Source organism: Drosophila tropicalis, unplaced genomic scaffold (genome assembly GCF_018151085.1).
Source record: "Drosophila tropicalis isolate 14030-0801.00 unplaced genomic scaffold, ASM1815108v1 contig_845, whole genome shotgun sequence".
Classification (NCBI taxonomy): domain Eukaryota; kingdom Metazoa; phylum Arthropoda; class Insecta; order Diptera; family Drosophilidae; genus Drosophila; species Drosophila tropicalis.
This window is the reverse complement of record NW_027173338.1, coordinates 10,345,964-10,364,588: the sequence shown is the minus strand read 5'-3', so window position 1 is coordinate 10,364,588 and position 18,625 is coordinate 10,345,964. Positions and strand designations below refer to the sequence as shown.

Here is an 18,625-nt window from a genome sequence, read left to right as displayed (position 1 = left end):
TATATCGAGGCCAAAGATCAAAATGAATATACTTCTAGTTAAGAAATTAAATGCTTATCCATATATTTTGTCAACCTTATTCATAAATATGATGGAGTCAATAACTCTGTAACTTTCTGAAGTCTCTATAGTTTATATAATCAAGGGAAAGGAATTTACATTCATAAAGTTATTCGAAACGAAATTTCTCTGGTTTTATGCTTCATAAGTTGTGAATAGGATTTGAGTAATGATTTTCCAATACTTACAATAATTGCTTTGAATGGGAATGTAATAAAGATCAAATGATGACGTCATTGAAACAATGAACTCAACCAAAGCTAAGTGAAATCCGTCTCAAAATGTTTAATATTTCAAAAACAATTCGTGTGGAGAATCTCATGCCTTAATTTTAATATTTCGCTATGTATAAATAGTTTTCTATTTGAATCTATTACTCATTTGTTTATTTACATAAATGTATGTATATAGTCTCACGCTCGAATCACTCTTTCTCTCTCTCTCTCTCTCTCTCTCTCTCTCTCTCTCTCTTTCTCTCTCTCTCTCTCTCTCTCTCTCTCTCTTTGTCTTTAGCTACTTTACTCGCTATGCCAAAATGGCCGTCAATAATCGTATGTCATTTCGTTCAGTGCAGCATTTTTCCGTTTTGCCGCTCAACGTATTCAGTTATTTAGCTGTATATATATATATATATATATAAATTTGTTGCTAAGGCGCTAATAATTTGTGTGTGTGTGGTTTTTCGTTTGCGTTTTTATTATTTTTGCCATTAATTTCAATTTTGCTATTTAAAACAGTTTCCACTGCAAAATGCTCGGCCAACTGAGCATAATTTAGATATTAAATATTTTTGTTGAAAGAGAAATAACAAATTAATAAGTTTATTATTCATTTGTAGAGTATTTCATTTCGCCAATCATTCATTGGTCAGCAAGTGAAAAAAAAAAAACAAACTTTGAAATGGCGGAACGGAAACAAAGACTCAATGGATGAACAACTATGAGTGATTGTAAGTGTGTGTGTGTGTGTGTGTGTGTGTGTGTCTGTGTGAATATCTATATCCGTGTGTGTGTTGTGGGTGGCATGGAGACCAAGGTGGTGGGAGGGAGGACTGCTAATGAGAAACAGTTGTGTGTGCTAAACTGTGAGCTGTCTGAGCCGAATGTGTGCCAGGGGTAGATGACATAATTCAAATGAACGGATGACATTCATTACACTGCATTCGCTGGGGGTATAAAAAATGCAAAAATTTTCAATTGTAGACAATAAGCTCCCTTTTTGCACTATTTATATGAGTATCTCCCCCCTTGGTCTTATCTTTTCCACAAGCGTAGACAGGGGCTAAGCTAGTTCGGAAGATATGAAAATATCGTAGTTCTTAAAAACGCGAGCTACAAATTTAAATCGGTTCACTTCAATCGAAAGTCTAAAAATCTTTACAAAAAAAGGGTACTTTGAGTAACAGGGAATACTAATTTATTGATAACTTAAAGGAAATTCATAGAATTTTACTGGAAGTACAGTAAAACTTTTTTAAAAGTTAGAAACTTAGTTTACTTAACTATCGATTTGAAACTTTCGTTGTTTTTTTAACTGTTTTTGATAAGTTATGTTTTGAGAAAAACTATCTTTTAAAATTTCGAGATGTTCCCTTTACTGCCTAACAAATTCTTCACCCTTTCCTTGCAATCTACATACCTTGTGATTCTGTCAAAAACAATTTTGACCGAGGCCATGCGCTCCCTTTTCCTTTTATACGTAATTCATTCGTTACGCTCTAAATACGGCTCATTTTAATTTCTTCCACGATATCTCATGACCCTTTTTTGTCGGTCAATGCGGATCGCAAAAAAGAAGAAACAGAAACAGCGCAAACCCAACATATGAACGAAGACAGACATTTCGTTTCCGGCTTTGATCTTTCGGCATGTTGCACAAGCGCAGAAATAAAGTCAAAAATCAGTCAACCGTTAGTCCTACACCTCATGCCCAATAAAAAGGGGCTCAACAACAAACACACCTCAATAATGCCACGCACACCTACACCTACACACACACACACACAGACACAGAAATCCTGACGAGTTCAAATTCATCTCCGGTCTTTGCGGCATGGTTTTATGTCCATGGCAACTAAGCGGCATTAGTCGTGAGACCATTTCCCATTCAACAGAGTTTGGGTGGGTGGGTTTATGGATGCAAGGAACCTAAAAGGGCAGGATTATGCTTGTTAGTTATTGATAGCCAACCAGGATGCCTACTGTACACAGAATTTGCAATTTGTCTGCGGTCTACAAATGTTTCAAATTTCACAAATATAGCAACTGCATTTCTCACTGTGAATATGCAATTGTGCAATTTGTGTGTGAGTTATCTTTTGGGTAAATATTAATGGAGTGGTTTTCTCCTTAAATGTGCATGTGCTAAATAATGAAAAACTAAATAGAAAAACGCGCACGGAAGTGTCTGCAAATAATTAACAAATAAGGATATGAAATATGATTGATTGATTATGTATGGCATTTTAAAATTAAAGCATACTTGGTAACAGACTAACCTAAGATTGCAAATATTTTAGTTAGTCATCTATACAGTCTCTTGAAGACGACCAAATTTCTTTACTTTTCAAATGAAGGATCTAAAATGACATCCTAGATAAAGTTAGCAGAAAGTGCTCTCTTTTAACCTCTTCCTCTATCTCACATAATTTCTGTCTCTTCTTATTCACCTAACTTATTCCGTGCTTATCTTAAACCTATGTATATACATATATATATACCTTATCAATCAGTTCGTAACAAAATGCGTATACGTAATAATTGTTCACTCATGTTGTTTTTGAGATGAGAAAAAAACTAGCAGCTTTTCCTAATTGAAATCATTTCCAAGAAAGTGTCTACAGAAAAAGAGGAGGAGAGGAGGAAGATAAGGAGAGCGAGAGAGATGAAAACTCTTAGATATATCAAGACAAGGCGCAAATTGTGCACTAAGCTGCTTATAAAATCACCTCCCCACCTTTTTTCGCCATCTCTTGATCCTGGACACCACTTGGCCAAAAGAATGAGCAACCAGCCGGAAGATGCAGCTGGCAACGAGAAGGGAGAAATAGTTGGGGCCAAAGAATAAGCGATAACAAGAAAAAAAAAGTATTTTATAGATACACAAAGAGCCCAAGAACATGGACTTGACTCAAAGTCAGAGGCAGAGACCGAGTGAGGTAAAGAGGTACAAGGCACTAGAAGCAGCAGCAGCAGCAGTTGCATTGTTGTTGAGGCTAGTTTTTTTTGTTTGTCGAACTCATACACATAAAGAGAAGCAGGAGAATAGAGACTCAGGGAACATGCCGCCATTGCTGGTTCAAGATGATTATGACGATGATGATGATGATGATGATGTTGCTATGGTTGCCAGAGAGTACAGTCATAGAATAGCACACAACAGCCGACGCAAAGGCACTTTATATAGTCGACGTCGCATGCATAAACTACAAAATTCCTTTTAAAGCGTAAAATGCATTCGATAGATACACACACACACACACACCAATACACACTCATGAAGAGGGCATTACAAATCTACAGAGCATCAGATACACAAAGTTCTGACTTTGTGAATCGTAGCTACCTCTGACTCTTTCTAACTGAATTCTGTCTGTCTCCTCGGTCTTTCTATCTATCTATATATTTATCTATCTGTAAATGTAACCGCAATTGCATCTGTATCTCAGTCTCTTTGTATGTGTAAGTATCTCAGTGTGTGTGTGTGTGTGTACACATATTTGCGTATATTTACTCACAAAATTCAATTTGCCAACAATTTACGCTGTCTTTTGTTTGCGAAAGTTTCAATTATTATCATCACAGATATACATACATATATAGTATATACTATAAATATTTCGTTTTCACTATTCTTCAGATGTTTTCTCATAATTATTTATTCACATTGCAGAAAACAAAGCAAAGTAGAACAAATTGAATGACATCATTGAGTATGGGAGTTAATAAGAATGATTATTTGTGCTTTTCTCAATTTCATAAAATGTATAAATTTATAGAGTGGAATGGACTACTTCAAATAAATATCTCTTGCTAATCACTGGACAGCTATCAATACAATACAGCTAAGCTAAAAAATATTTCCCTAAATTCGCTGTGTTCTGTTCTCTGGGTTTGAAGAACTCCTAAATATCTCCTATAAAGACATTTACATATCATTATAACCATACAAAACGCAATCGCAAAGGTTCTTTCATCATCCACTATCCTCATTTATCGTTATCATATTTGCCATAGATAAGAAAAGACCTCAGAGTAAAAAGCATTATTGACCTTGCCCCACCAATGGTCGATTTCTTTAGATGACACAGATTCAAGTAAATAATTAATGTGTCATACCATCAGCTCAGTTTGCTCAAGACGAAATCAGGTGCTTTGAGGGAATGATCACACGATATCGTCAACCATTTTTACATATGCCTTTTTACGTTCAATTTGATCATTTCCACGAACGAGCCGAGCATCAAATCACCTGACTTTCTTTGAGAATATTGTAATGTTCAAAGGAACACGTACTTTCTGTATTTCTTTTAATCAATGATTAATATAATCCTGTGTTTGAGTTATATTTGCAAGAATTGTTAAATTGACCACCAGTTTGTGTTCCAGTAAAGATTTTTACTCAAGAACTGTGCCATTAAATGGGAAAGACATAAAAATAAATATTTTTATTGATATTTAAAATAGACATTTTCTGTGTATATTCAATAGTTTGACATATATTTATTTTGAAGACAATAAACACAATAGTTTGTACGTAGATCAATCGTATTGAAAGATGACCTAATGATATATCCGATGAATTGTATATATGTATGTTTATTGATTAGGTATCTGGAAAAGTTATCGCAAATAGCAAATATGTTTTGATTTCAATGTTATTGTATTGTGAGTGTTGGCAGGTATCTAGTTTTGTTTATTTAATAGTTTCATAAACAATTTAGTAATTAATCTATTGGAAATTCGATTTCGCTTTTGCTGTAGCCCATAAATACATAGGTAAACGAAAACAAAATCAAGTGAAATGCCATGACATAAGCAAACAACAACGATAACAATTGAGACATCAGAGAAGCAATTGGAAACCGCACACACACACACACACACACACACATACAAAATCAATGTCAAAGGCCTGGACATATTTTCAACAAGGACAAGAATTCAAAGGGTTCAACTATTATAAAAGAAGCCATCACTTGATGAACGAATGTCAACGCTTCACTGGGGACACATGCAGCATGCTATGCATCCCTTTGGCGCCCTCCCTCCTAGCTCCCACCCCCCTATTGACCCTGTCGACGGACTGGTTTCCAGCTGTGAAATAGAGCCAAGTGTAAAACTAGCCAGTCTGAGTTTTACGCGAAATGGAAAAAGTGGGCGATATGCAGGAAACATCATCATCATCTTTGGTTCTGTAGCGTCTCAATGTTAGTTCAAGGGCGGAATCAAGGCTGTCATCTATGTTCAGGAGTTCCTTAGTTTTCTCTTCTATAAATAACTGACTAACAACAGCAGCAAACCAAGCAAGGAGTCATATCTACCACATGTCGTATACGCAATATGGCCAAAACTCACCACAGACTGACACCACCAACAACTATGCACTTCTTTTGTATGTGTGTGTGTGTGTGTGTGTGTGTGTGTGTGTTGCTATTGCAACATCCTCTTTGCACTTGAACCATTGTCCTTTGGCCATACATTATCCATCCCTTTCTAGTATTGCGGTTTAAAGCACTTTTTCTTTTGGTTTCTTTTGGTTTTTCCAAGTCTGTTCGTTTTCTTCATTTGATAAATTAATTTTGTTTTTTAACAATAGTAAAAACAAAATTATAGCAACGCGTGCGCAGTTTGAAATGTCTTCAAGTTTCTCGCTTTTTTTAAGTTTCTTTATTCGTTTTTATTATTTATGTAATTGTTCTTTTTGCTACAGTTTGTGTTTCGATTTCTATGGAAATTCTGATGAATAATTTGTGTATCTGGCAGTCTTTCACATGATATTCCTACTCAAGGTCATAGCAGAAAAAAAAAAACTAATAATTAGCAACAACATTAAAGTAGGAAAAAATGACTCACAAAAGTAATAAAAGGTAAAACCTCAAATATATAGATTATCCAATTTTCATTAATGAATTTGATATCCTTGTCAGTGAATATATTTAAAATTATATCAATGTACAGCCTTATTTATTTAGCCAACGTGAATTAACAATTTTAAAGAACCAAACACTGATAGTTAAATAAATTTCTTATCAACACACAAACTTTTAAGTGTAACATCACTTTAAATGCACATATGTACATACATATATAAATTTGTTTCAGTAAAACATTTTTTTTTAGCACCACTTTATTTAAGGAATTTTCTACACTTAATAAAACTAGAATTGAGAACCTTGAGGACATTTAGTTTAGTTTGAACTAAAAATGTAAAATTTTCGAAAATGAATTGGCGAAATGTGAATGTGAATTTTCCAACGATTTACTGGGGATTGTTGTCTTCATACTTAATTAAAAGAAATGTTTTCTTTCTCTAAAGAGTTTTTCTCGATCTTTAAAATTGAAAACATAAACCATAGTTGAAGCGATGAAAAGAAAAGGGGAAAAGCGTCATGGGAAATCTCTCGTCAAGTGAAACTAACAATGGCGCGAAAAGAAAAAAATTGTAATAAATAAAAAAAAAAAAACTACAAATTGCCAAAATCACAAAAAAAGGAGTTTTCTAATTAGAAAGTAATTACTTGAACTATTTGAAGAATTTTAATTGATGCATTTTTTTCTCTTGAAAATTTGGCTCAAAGTTTACTTTGACTTGTAAATGCGTTTTTTTTTTTGTTCATTTCTTTTTAATTCGTTTTCCCTCTCTCTCTCTTGATGAACAAAGCGCACAAATACATTGACCAAACGTATAAATGTGTGTGTGTGTGTGTGTGTGTGTGTGTGTGTATGTGAGATGCATGCGCAGTGCAGTCAACGTTCAAGTTGTTGTTGTTGTGGTTTGGTAGGGCCCGCTGCACTTTGTGGGTGTGTGTGTGTGTGTGTGTGTGTACATACATGCATATGTGTGCTTTCGGTGTATTGGTATGACTTCATTTCCTTTGTCGTAGGTCATCATCAAATGTAAGGAAATTGCGATTCAATGGAATTAAGTTTTTTTTTGTGTGTCAACTCTTGTTTAGCCATTTTGTTTCAATAGTTTTTATTTTGGTTTTAATAAGTATTAAACTATTTCTGAAATTTTTTGCATTTTTTTTAAGTTAAAATTTTTAACACTTTTTTGATCACACATTTTTGATTTTTGGGAATTTTCAAGCATGTATCTTTGAAAATTGAACATTTGTTGGAATTTAATTTTAATTTATTTTTTAGAATTACGAAACTGCACTTTGAGATAGTTATTCAGTGTTCCATGCATTTCAAAGTCGCGCTCCATACTGGCAAAAAGGGTAGAGAACTTTTTTCACCAACGCATTTCAGTGTTGGTGTGTGAGTGTGTGTGTTGGGGGGAACCAGGGTTGCCATGTTTAAGCAAAAACCGAAAGACCCCCACAGCCTAGAGAGACTGAGATACGAGATCCGAGACCGAGACCGAAACCGAGACAACAACGGAACGGAACAACGGCGAAATGACGCCAACGCAGCGGCAGCAAAAATGGTAATAAAATCAAATGAATCGCACCAAGTGCATCCAATGGACACAGTGAGAAACAATCAGACACTACATACATACATACATACATATATAAACGTACATATACATATGTATGTGTAAGTGCATATATGAAGAACGGCGTATGTTGGGTGGGGGCTGGGAAGGGGCAGCGAGCCGGCCGCCTTTTTGCGTGGCAATTTGTTTGTGTGTATTGCAATTTTTGTCGGCTCTCTCACACTACCTCTCTCTCTCTCTCTGTGTCTTTTGCACTTGGCTCTCCCTCTCATTTGTAATGCAGGCAGAGCGCACTTGCTGAAAAGTACATACAAATGTGTGTGCATATATGTACATACATATGTAAGTACGCACATATGTAAGTACGTACATATATATGTATGTAATGTACGTATGAATGTTTGTGGATTTTAATCCTCAATTTTATCATTCTTCTTCTTCTTCGTCTTACGCGAGATGACATTATGTGGATGATGCTTACCAGTGTTGGAATTGATCCCACAATGCACCTGTCATGCATATCATCATCCACCAGCAGCAGCGTCAGCGGCGTCAGCAGCAAACACCGACGACAATGACTTATTAAAAGGCCAGGGCGCAAAAAAGCCCGACGACGAATTGCAATGTGACGGACAATGACGCGTAAACCGCAAGCAAAGAAAAAATACTTGTGCGATGGAACAAGAAATTATGCACATACACAACCACAGCCAACACCACCACCACCAGCAACAACACCGACAACAGCAACAACAATAACGACAATCATCAATGTTCCGCGTACCCGTGCTGTCGACCCGCAATGTGCAACGAAACTTTTGCAAATGAAATGCAGCCAAACAGCGCAAATGGCCGGACACAAAAGAAAGCTGAAAGCTACGTCGTTGTCTCAGTCACCGTCGTCGTCGTCGTCGTCGACTGCAGCAGTGGCAGCAGAAGCAGCAAATGCAAAACATACAAATAAAAAGTTGCTAAAATCCGTCGTACTACGGTCTCTCTTCAATGGGGTAAATTCAAAAGAGAAACAAGCGCTCATCCTTTTTCTCTCTTAATCAGGTGGGTTTGCGCTGGTGCATTAGTTGCATTTCCTATCCCTGAAGTCTCTGAAAAGCCTTACGGTATCATCAATCTATTGCGAAACTGAAGCCTATTTTAGCGTAAACGTTTATATGCATAACTTGGATATTTTTGTTCGGATTTTCATCAAATTTGGTATGTTGCTGGATATTAATACATATAAAATTTAAGTGTGTTAAAAATGGTAGAAAATTAGGGGAGTTTTTTAACTGTCAAAAATTTGAAATAAACTCGATCACTTTACATACTTCACGATCAAGATTCGTACAGATTTAAATCTATACATATGTATTTTTAATTAAAATTAGCAAGTAACTTTAATTTTTACCCAGACAGTCTAAATTTTGATTTCCTTATTTGCAATGTATATGTATAAACATTTTCCAACGTCTTTAAAGAAAAATTTTCGACTTTCAAATGTCGATTTGTTATCGGCTATCTACGTTATGGGAGCAGGGTTATCGTTATCAACGTTATCCGAGCCACGGTATCGTTGACGATGCTATCGGCACAACGTTATCGTTTGTCATTATGTTATTGATTTGCTATCGATACGCTTAGCCACACTTGACAACCCTACCAGACCGTGTGTGTGCGCGCTGCACTGCCTGCAAGCAAAGTATTTCTTTTTAATTAGTAAATCAAATTTATTAAATAAAATATATATTAATCATGGCTTCCATATTACGAACGGGTAAATTGCTGCGGTATTTTGCCGGCTTCACACGAAACGTGGTGGTCAATTCGGTACGTGAGAACGAGAGCAACAATCTGCTGACCAATGCCCCATGTATTTGCGGCCAGTTTCAGAAGTAAGTAGGCACCGGCATTACGCAATGCATGATGTATTTTATGTAAATTGTGGATATAACTGGAGAGACCGCAATGCCCAGTTCATAGCCAAGCGGCTGTTCCATTGAAAACTTGTCTATCTGATCTGTGAAAAGCAGTTGAAAATGTTTACATAACCTAATAAACTCTCTCCAATTAGCTTCGCCAGCAATGCGGCAGCTCCTAAATCGGAAATGAGCCTGGACAGGCAAATTAAACGACTTGATCAAGATGTACGACGCATTGGACGCATCTCACGACGTGATCTGGAGGAGGTGCTCGATGAAATACGCACACATCGTACAGCGACCAGTTCCCAGTCGCTCCTGGTGATCCGTTGCTGTGGCAATCTGGTGCCCGAGGAGCTACCCGAAGTGCGTACAGCTTTGGTTCAGGAAATCTGGAAAACTCTGAATGCCCTTAATGTGCCAATGGATATCTCTCACTACAATGCCCTGTTGCGGGTGTATCTGGAAAATGAGCATCAATTTGCTCCAACCGATTTTCTAGCGGAGATCGAGGCCAAAGGCATTGAACCGAATCGTGTTACCTACCAAAGATTAATCGCACGCTATTGCCAGCAGGGGGATATAGAAGGAGCCACAAGGATACTGGAATTTATGAGGGGTAAAAGTTTGCCAGTGAATGAAAATGTCTTTAACTCCCTGATCTTGGGGCACTCACAGGTAGGACTATATTTATGCGAAGTAGGAAACCATAATTAAATAATTCTCCATTCCATTCTAGGCTAATGATTTGGAATCCGCCAAGGGCATTCTGGGCGTGATGAAACAAGCTGGTTTGGAACCCAGTGCAGATACATATACCACCTTGTTGTGTGCTTTTGCCCGTCATGGAGATCTGGCGGCGTTGCACGAAACTCTGGCCGAATGTGAGCATAAAGAGATTATCTTGTTAGACAAGGATTTGCTAGACATTGTTTATACCCTAACCATCCATGGCAATGGTGAAAAGTCGGATGAAGTGCTAAGCAAATTGCGTATATCGCCTGGATTCAATCAAGATGCGGTGAATATTATACTCCGCCTGGTCAACAAGGGTTTCGAGGATGTGGCTCTGAAATTGCTCCGCCTAATGCCAAGAACAACGCGTGTCAATGGCGAACAAGTCGATGTGGGAGCTTTCTTTGTTCGGCAATTGGTTAAGGCAAATCGTCCGGTGGAAAAGATTTTGTCAATTTGCAGAACCCTCCAAGCAGAGGGTCTCAATCCAAAGGCTCTAACAATTGCCACCGAAGCGGGTCTGACTAACGGCGTGGTAAACAATGCATTGCCCCTGTTGCAGGAGATGAAGAATGCGGGATTACCCATTAGACAGCATTATTTCTGGCCTTTGTTCTGCTCCGTGGAGTCCAATCAAGTGCTGGATATTGTGCGACGCATGCAGCAAGAATTCTCGTTGTACCCAAATTCAGAGACAATTCGAGATTATGTGATACCCAACCTCAAAGAAAAGAACTGGGATCGCATTGTGACATCTCTCAGGGATGCCGGAGTACCAAATTCTACGGCAGTCACCTCTGCCGTATATTCCGCCTTGGTCACTCATCAATTGGCCGATGCTGCAAAAATTATGGAACAAAGTCGTGCCTACTATGTGCCCATACTGTTCCGGCAACCGTTGATTCTAGCTCTCAGCCATACCAAGGATTATGCTTCGTTTATCCGCTGCGTCAGACAAATCCATGAGGGTTTGCAACTGCGTGCCAACAACAAGTCAGAAGCGGCGACTGCCGAGGAGGACCATGTGGCCAGTGATGGAGAGGCTCCCACTACCACAAGTGTAGCAAATGATGTTGTGGGCAGCATAGTGCATGAGGCAGCAATTTACTTTAAGCGCGAACGAGTCCCGATTCTAGAGAAGATTCTCGATGGTTTGGTGAAACAAGGTCTATCCATAAGTAGTGGCAAAGCCACCGTTCTGTCCGAGATAATAGGCTCTGAGATGACACCAAAAGTATCCGAATTGCTGGGCAAACTCAGCTCCGGCGAACTGGAACCCACACCTTTGCCTAACAGTGGTAAACGTACCTTGGATTCCCTCTCCATCGATGGTGAGTAATAAACGGCAAGAGTGAGAAAGCATTATCTGATCTTCTTGTTTTCTTTTCTCTTGTCTAGAACTGGAACGTTTTATAGTCAATGTGGAGGCCAAGGGTGAGAATGCCAACAACATTAAGCGCCAACTATTAAACGCCTGTTTCCGCTCACAAAATCTCGAGAAAACATTGCAGGTCATTGAGAAATTTGAAACTGAGAAATTCCAAATTCCCATTGGCATCTATGCCCAGTTGATTGATCTTTACACCCATCACAAACGCAGCTCTGATGCTTTGGCCTACTATGCTAAATTGAAGGCAAAGGAATCGAGTTTCCAATTAGACAACTTTAAGGCAGTTCGTCTAGCTGATCTCCTATTGCAAGAAGAACGTGTGGAGGAGGCTTTCAAAGTGCTGGAGGAGAATAAGAAGGATGCAGTGTTCAATGAAAGTGAGGGTAGCTTCAACTATGTCAGCACTGTGTGGCGTGTGCTCAATGCCCTGGCCGAGGCGGGTCAGCCGGAGAAACTGAAGCGTGTCTTCGATGCTCTAGTGTCTCTTAATTATATTGTGCCCACCAATGTGCTGCTGGGTCCATTGATTAAAGTTCACTTGGCCAAAGATGACATACCTAAAGCCATCGATACCTTCGAGGAGATTTGCCAGAAATATAAATCTACCCCGTGGAAGAACGAACTGGCCTGTCGCCTCATCCAAAAAGAGGATGCCACGAACCTTCAGCGCTTAACCGACCTGAGCACAGGTATCCACGGTGAAGTGAATAGTTTGTACGATTTGGTCTTCTCCTTCGTGGAATGTGGTCGTGTGCGTCAAGCTCGCAAGATTCTGGAGACTCCTGGTCTTCGCACACGTCCTCAGAGGATAAGCAGTGCCTGTGATCGTTATCGTAGCGAAGGATTGTTGCAACCCCTTGAGGGATTGATTGAAGCCACCAAAGATTTGGGCCACATTGATAGAAATAAGATTTATTACACACTTTTGCTTAGCTACGACAAGGCCGACGAGGCTGAAAAGGCTTTAGGTCTGTGGACAAAAATGCAAGAGGAGGCGGTACAACCCACCGATGGTTTCCTCCTGAAACTTGCCGAGTTGCTCAAGCGCAAGAACATGGAAGTGCCATTTGTCGTGCCAGAAACTCAACAGGCGACTAAAGCCGCAAAGCGCTCAAAGCGGCAAATAAATTCCGAGGAAGTTAAGCAGGAACAAGCATCAGATCCAACTCCAATTAAAAAGGAACCAGAGGCAAAGAAACTTGCAGCAGCACCTGCGGCACCCAAACCTGTTTCCAATGTGACTGGTTTCCGCAAAGCCATATTGGCCAATGATATAGATGGAGCCATTGCCTTTAAGAGGAACTTTATAAGTGGCGAAAAAGTCAATGCACTAGATACATCACGACTCATAGAACTCCTGGTACGTGCCGACCGCCTGACTGAGGCCACCAAATATGTTGAAGAACTTCTGGCCGAGAAACTTCATCCGCAGCCGAAGATTTTCAAATTCTATTTGAATAAAATTGCCGCTTCCGGGGATTTGGATAATCTACGTAAAATTGGGCAACAATTGAACGATGAACAGAAGCGACTTGTGTCCTTTGATAATCGATATTGTCATGCCAATATTGTGGCTGGCAAGGCGAGTGAATTTCTCAAGCAATTGAGCACAGAAATTGATGCTGTTAAGACCCCCCGAGGAGGCAGCTAAACAGGCCGAGAAATTCCCACGTGGCGGTGCTGTGGGCATACTGGAGAAACATCCCGAATTGGTGGCGCAATGTAAGTCCATAAAAACGCAATCTCCTTGGGTCAATTGTTAATCTTTTTGTGTATCTCTCGCAGATGAATCATTGGCAGAGAAATTTGCTGGACACAATCAATTGGGTCCCATGAATGTGTTGTGGATGCACTTAATATCCAATGGCCAGGAGGTAGCCTCCAAGCAAATCTGGGATAAATATCTCTCAAGTGCTCCTCGACTCATGTTCCAGCGTGTGCTACAAACGGCCCGAGAACAGCAAGACGAGAAACTGGCCTCCACAGTGATTTCCCAGTTGAGGGGCAGCAAAATATCCGAGGGTGCCATTGGCAATGCCTATTCCTGTTTAATTGACATTCAAACCACCAAAGGCAACACGGACAAAGCCTTGGATGTTGTCGCCAATGCCATTAAGGATGTTTCCCTGGAGAATATCAATCGCACTGCTTTGTTGCGTCTGAAACAGGCCGTTGAGGAGAAATCACAGAAATTCCCCTACACAATACCAGAGAAGAAGACGAAAGCAAATGATTCTAGCTCTTCTTCCTCCTCGTCGAGCAGCGATGATGATGTCTCACCAAATAAACCTGAAACAGTTCCACACAAGCCAGGAAAGGTTTAGTTTAACGAAATCGAGTCCGAGATATTTCGTTTTCTAGTTTAATCCTAAAATAATTACTTATTATTTTTTTAAGTATTTACATATGGCTAAATATGTTGAAAGAACATATTATAATAAATTTAATTGTTTTCATTCTTTATGTTTATGTTTCGCCTTAAATAGTTCTTTAATTCTCTATTCATTTGTATTGAAATTATTGAACTTGAAACGAACGATTTGCTATTCTCTTTTAATTTGCAGTAAAGTTAGTCAAAATCATGTACCTTTTTTTATACCCTTGCAAAAAGGGTATATTAATTTTGGTCAGAAGTGTGCAACGCATAGAACGAAGCATCTCCGACCATACAAAGTATATATATTCTTGATCAGCACGACGAGACGAGTTCAACTAGCCATGTCCGTCCGTCCGTCCGTCCGTCCGTCCGTCCGTCCGTCTGGATCAACGCAAACTCCTCCTAGACCGTAAGAGCTACAGAGCTGAAATTTTGCACGTAGGCTTGTATATACTGCAGGCGTTGTATATCTCGGATTCAGCCGGATCGGACCACTATATCATATAGCTCCCATACAAACCCCAAAGTCACGAACAGTGACTTTTCTCAATAACTTCCTTATTTTCTATGCTATTATCGTGAAACTTAATATTAGAGAGTTTACTTTGCCTATAAGCGACTATGCCAAATTTGATCAAGATCGGGTGACTATATCATATAGCTCCCATACAAACGGCCAAGTCACGAACAGTGACTTTCTCAATAACTTCGTTATTTTCTGTGCTATTGTCGTGAAACTTAATATTAGAGAGTTTACTACGCCTATAAGCGACTATGCCAAATTTGATCAAGATCAGGTGACTATATCATATAGCTCCCATAGGAACGATTGGTCGAAAACAGTGACTTTTGTAAATAACTTCGTTACTTTTAACGCGATTGCTTTTAAATTAAACATTTCTTAATTTAATATATATGTTAATAACTGTGCCGAATTTGATAAAGATCGGGTGACTATATCATATAGCTCCCATAGGAACGATCGGTGGAAAACAGTGACTTTGATCAATATCTTCGTTATTTCCTATGATTGTAGGCCTTTCTTTCTCAAGCTTAAGCCTTTTTAGATAAAACGTTCTTCCACATTGATGGCTAATAGGTAAGGATAGAGTTACCAAAAAAGTTGCAAGGGTATACAAACTTTGACGCGGTCGAAGTTAGCCCCGGCCCTCTGGTTTTTTTTAATATAATTATCTTCATAACAGGAACTATCCAATTTGTTTTATGAAAAGTGAACCCATTTCATAAATTTGATAAGGCTTCCGAATCAATTGCGTTCTAAGGACTTATTTTCAGTGAGCTCTAATAGTTCAGTTGTTTGGATTTCATTCATCTGATTGGTCTCTCTATCAATCGGGCGTTTCATTCCTCTCGTCATAAAGTAGTTGGGATCATTAATATATGGAAAGATTGCCAACAATTCGACCACCACAGTGCTACGATTCTTTCAATCCAACATTGAAGTAACCCAACCAAGGGGTTTGGTTTTTGATATCCTCTGAATAAATGCCAAAGCCTGGATATAAGTTTTCCTTCGCTCCTGCAGAGTCTTCAATAGTTTTTGTTTTCGCCACATAGACCCAGTCATATCCAATCGATCATTTACTAGATTTTTAATACCAAAGTTAAGTTAATTGTAGGAAAATTTAAGTTCGCTCGGCTGAAAAGTTTTTGAAGTTAGAGTAGTCTGGCAACGCCAAGAACGGCTGAATATTGTGAAAATACACTGCTAGAAATCAGTAATACATATTAAATGAGAAAATATACCTATGTATGTACATATGTGTATCAATTGGAAATAGAAAATTAACCTTAAAAAATAAGTAAATACATACATGTGGTTAAAGTAATTAAAATAAAATTCAAAATAATTATTCCGAGAAAGCAGTAAAGTTAGCACTGAACTAATCAGTGGCCAAAATCATTTTGAGAATATAGCATATATTACTAGCATGATCTAGAATTTTGACTAGATTTCTAGATTTTTTCACTTCAAAAATGTAGTGTATTCGGGACTTTGTTAATGACAGGGTGTTGCCATATATTTCAAGCTAAATGAAAGAATTGAAAGAAGAAGAAACAAAAAGATACAGAAATATTTGTTTAATTCCGAACATGAGTTTCCCACGATCTCCAGATGCCTTGGATGTAATAGCAAAGATGTTTCTTGAGCCAATGCCGCCACATCCAAGCCCGAATTTGATGGAGTCTGAAATTATAAGAACGGAAGAGTCTAGCATGGACTATATTCCGGCTATGTGGGCTGATCCCCTAGTGCCCTATCACTTGGAATGTGGTGGAGTGGGTCACAGTTTTGATGATATGCCAGCCGTCGATCTATGTGTGAATAATGGACTTGGTAGAACCGAAACTCCCCGTTTATGTGAACTGTCAGCTAAGGGGCAGCAAATCAGAACTTTTGTGAAGCAATATAATTCGGATTTTTTGAAGATTCATGAGGAGATGGATCCAGATCTTTTATTAGATTTAATTACAAAGGCATGTATTTTAGTTGCGGCCAATGATATTGTGGTTTTAGATGAGGCGGCATTTCTTCGACTTCTGATGCTTCAGACAATGACTGTTGATCCTGTCCAATTGGTAGAGACCTCCTCCGCTGTCAACGAGATGGCTTTGAATATGTATGTGAAACCGCAGGACATACAGTCATGTTGGTCTCCAGCTTTGGAATCATCAAATGGATTGCAAATCGGCACTGAATTGGAGACATGCACTTTATATTTTCGTACCCTCGACGAGTACACTCATGATCATTTACATCTAAAGACCAAGGATGGCCAAGAGGTGGATCACAGTTGTGTCATCTTTGTTCCGGTTAAAATGGAATGGCAAAACCAAACATGGTTAATGCCATACATTCTTGCATTTACTACAACCACCTGGTGGAATCATGCCTACACAATAGATGTAACTTACTCCAATTCCGTGGAGTCAAAGATCGAGGATAAGCTAATGAAACAAAGATTTATGCCAAGATCAAGCATGGTCTGTATAGGCGGTGTATATGAACGAATTTGCTTGATTGTGGTGGATGCCAGAAGCGAAACATTCCCACCCAATGCGGACTTCAGGGTATGCCAAGGCATCTCGGCCACAAGATTGGGTAGCTTTGAATTTGCCAAGCATGTGCACAGTTATCTAAATAGAACCGTCGATCCGGAAAATCCAACATCTCATATTACAGAAAGCGATTGTGTCCTTGCCCTGCATCGAATGAAAGAGCTCTACTGTACCCCAAACCAGTTTAGACTTCTTCATCTTAAGGCCTCAATTTTGGCCACCTCTCGATTTAATGGATTTGGTGTGTCTCCGAAACCTGAAGCAGTTCCCGGGGGTCACATCTTTGGGCCAGTACAATTTAATTCACAAACGCTCATGAAAATCGGAGACTATATCTTGCCAGACTTGCTCGACGAAACGGCTAAGATTAGGAGTCAAAGACTCTATTGCCATCAAATGTGGCGCTGCGATCCTCTAGGCTACTTTACCCATGACAGTGTAAGTCTCCTCAAGGATCATGCACAAAATCCTTGCCTTCATAAAATAAAAACCAATTGCTTTCGATACACTGCTTCTACTAGCCCATCAAATCAAAGAATTCTAAGAGCATGTGGGTTAATCGAAAATGAGCCTCTTGCCAATTATCAGATGCTCTTTGAAACCCATCCAATACGTACAACACTGCGCTATGGATCCCTAATGCTGGGTTTGACCAATTGGGCTTTTGTCGAACTGGGATGTACGATGTTTGAACACAATGGACTGGGAAAAATACATTTTCATTCCCTTTGGTCCTCTTTAACCCGAGGCTTTGTCCTCGAATCGTTTCCTTATAAGTGTAGTCAACGATTCCTTAAAACTTGTGGTTGGATTATGAATTATGCGTCCAAAAAGAAAGATGTTGACAGCAGATGGTTCGATTGTCACTACAGCTGGAATGTCCCTTGGTGGTATGTGGCATCCATTGCCTATAAACTCGGATGCACTTTTGAGCTTCAAAAAAGAATCAATTACGATGAATACACAAATGACTGGTTGGTTTTTCCATGTTTGGATGATTCAACTGGACAAAATAAACATCCATATGACCTAAGCATAACGGCCAGTTCTCAGTATGAACGAGATGTAAACCGTGGGATGCCAGCTTTCTTCGAGATACTTACTCCAACATCAGAGGGCCTAAACGTGAAGCACAATTTGCTCTCATGGAATCCAAATAATGCTCTTGATAAAAAGAAAGAATATTTTCGTTCAACGCACTGTCCACATCGAGAAGCTGGTGCTGTGGAATTAAATGTGGTTGTATTCCCCAGTGCACGGATCGGAAATTTAGGTAGAGCAATCGTTTCGGAATCTAATCGAGTTCATCCTCACAATGATCACACGTATCCTCACATAACTTGTCGCAGTTGGCCAAACATAAATCTTACTTGGTATCGGGATGGACAAAAGGTTGTTAAA

The 18,625-nt window shown here is 39.0% G+C and overlaps 1 protein-coding gene across 1 annotated transcript; it reads left to right on the top strand.

Annotated features, from left to right (window-relative positions):
• The first annotated feature begins 9,357 nt into the window (after positions 1–9,357).
• Positions 9,358–14,229, top strand: bsf (bicoid stability factor). Its single transcript, XM_068294580.1, is given in 6 exon segments — positions 9,358–9,614; positions 9,794–10,319; positions 10,381–11,707; positions 11,775–13,399; positions 13,401–13,488; positions 13,552–14,229. Coding segments are annotated over 6 exon segments (4,245 nt in total). The 5' UTR covers positions 9,358–9,474; the 3' UTR covers positions 14,091–14,229.
• Positions 14,230–18,625: the final 4,396 nt, after the last annotated feature.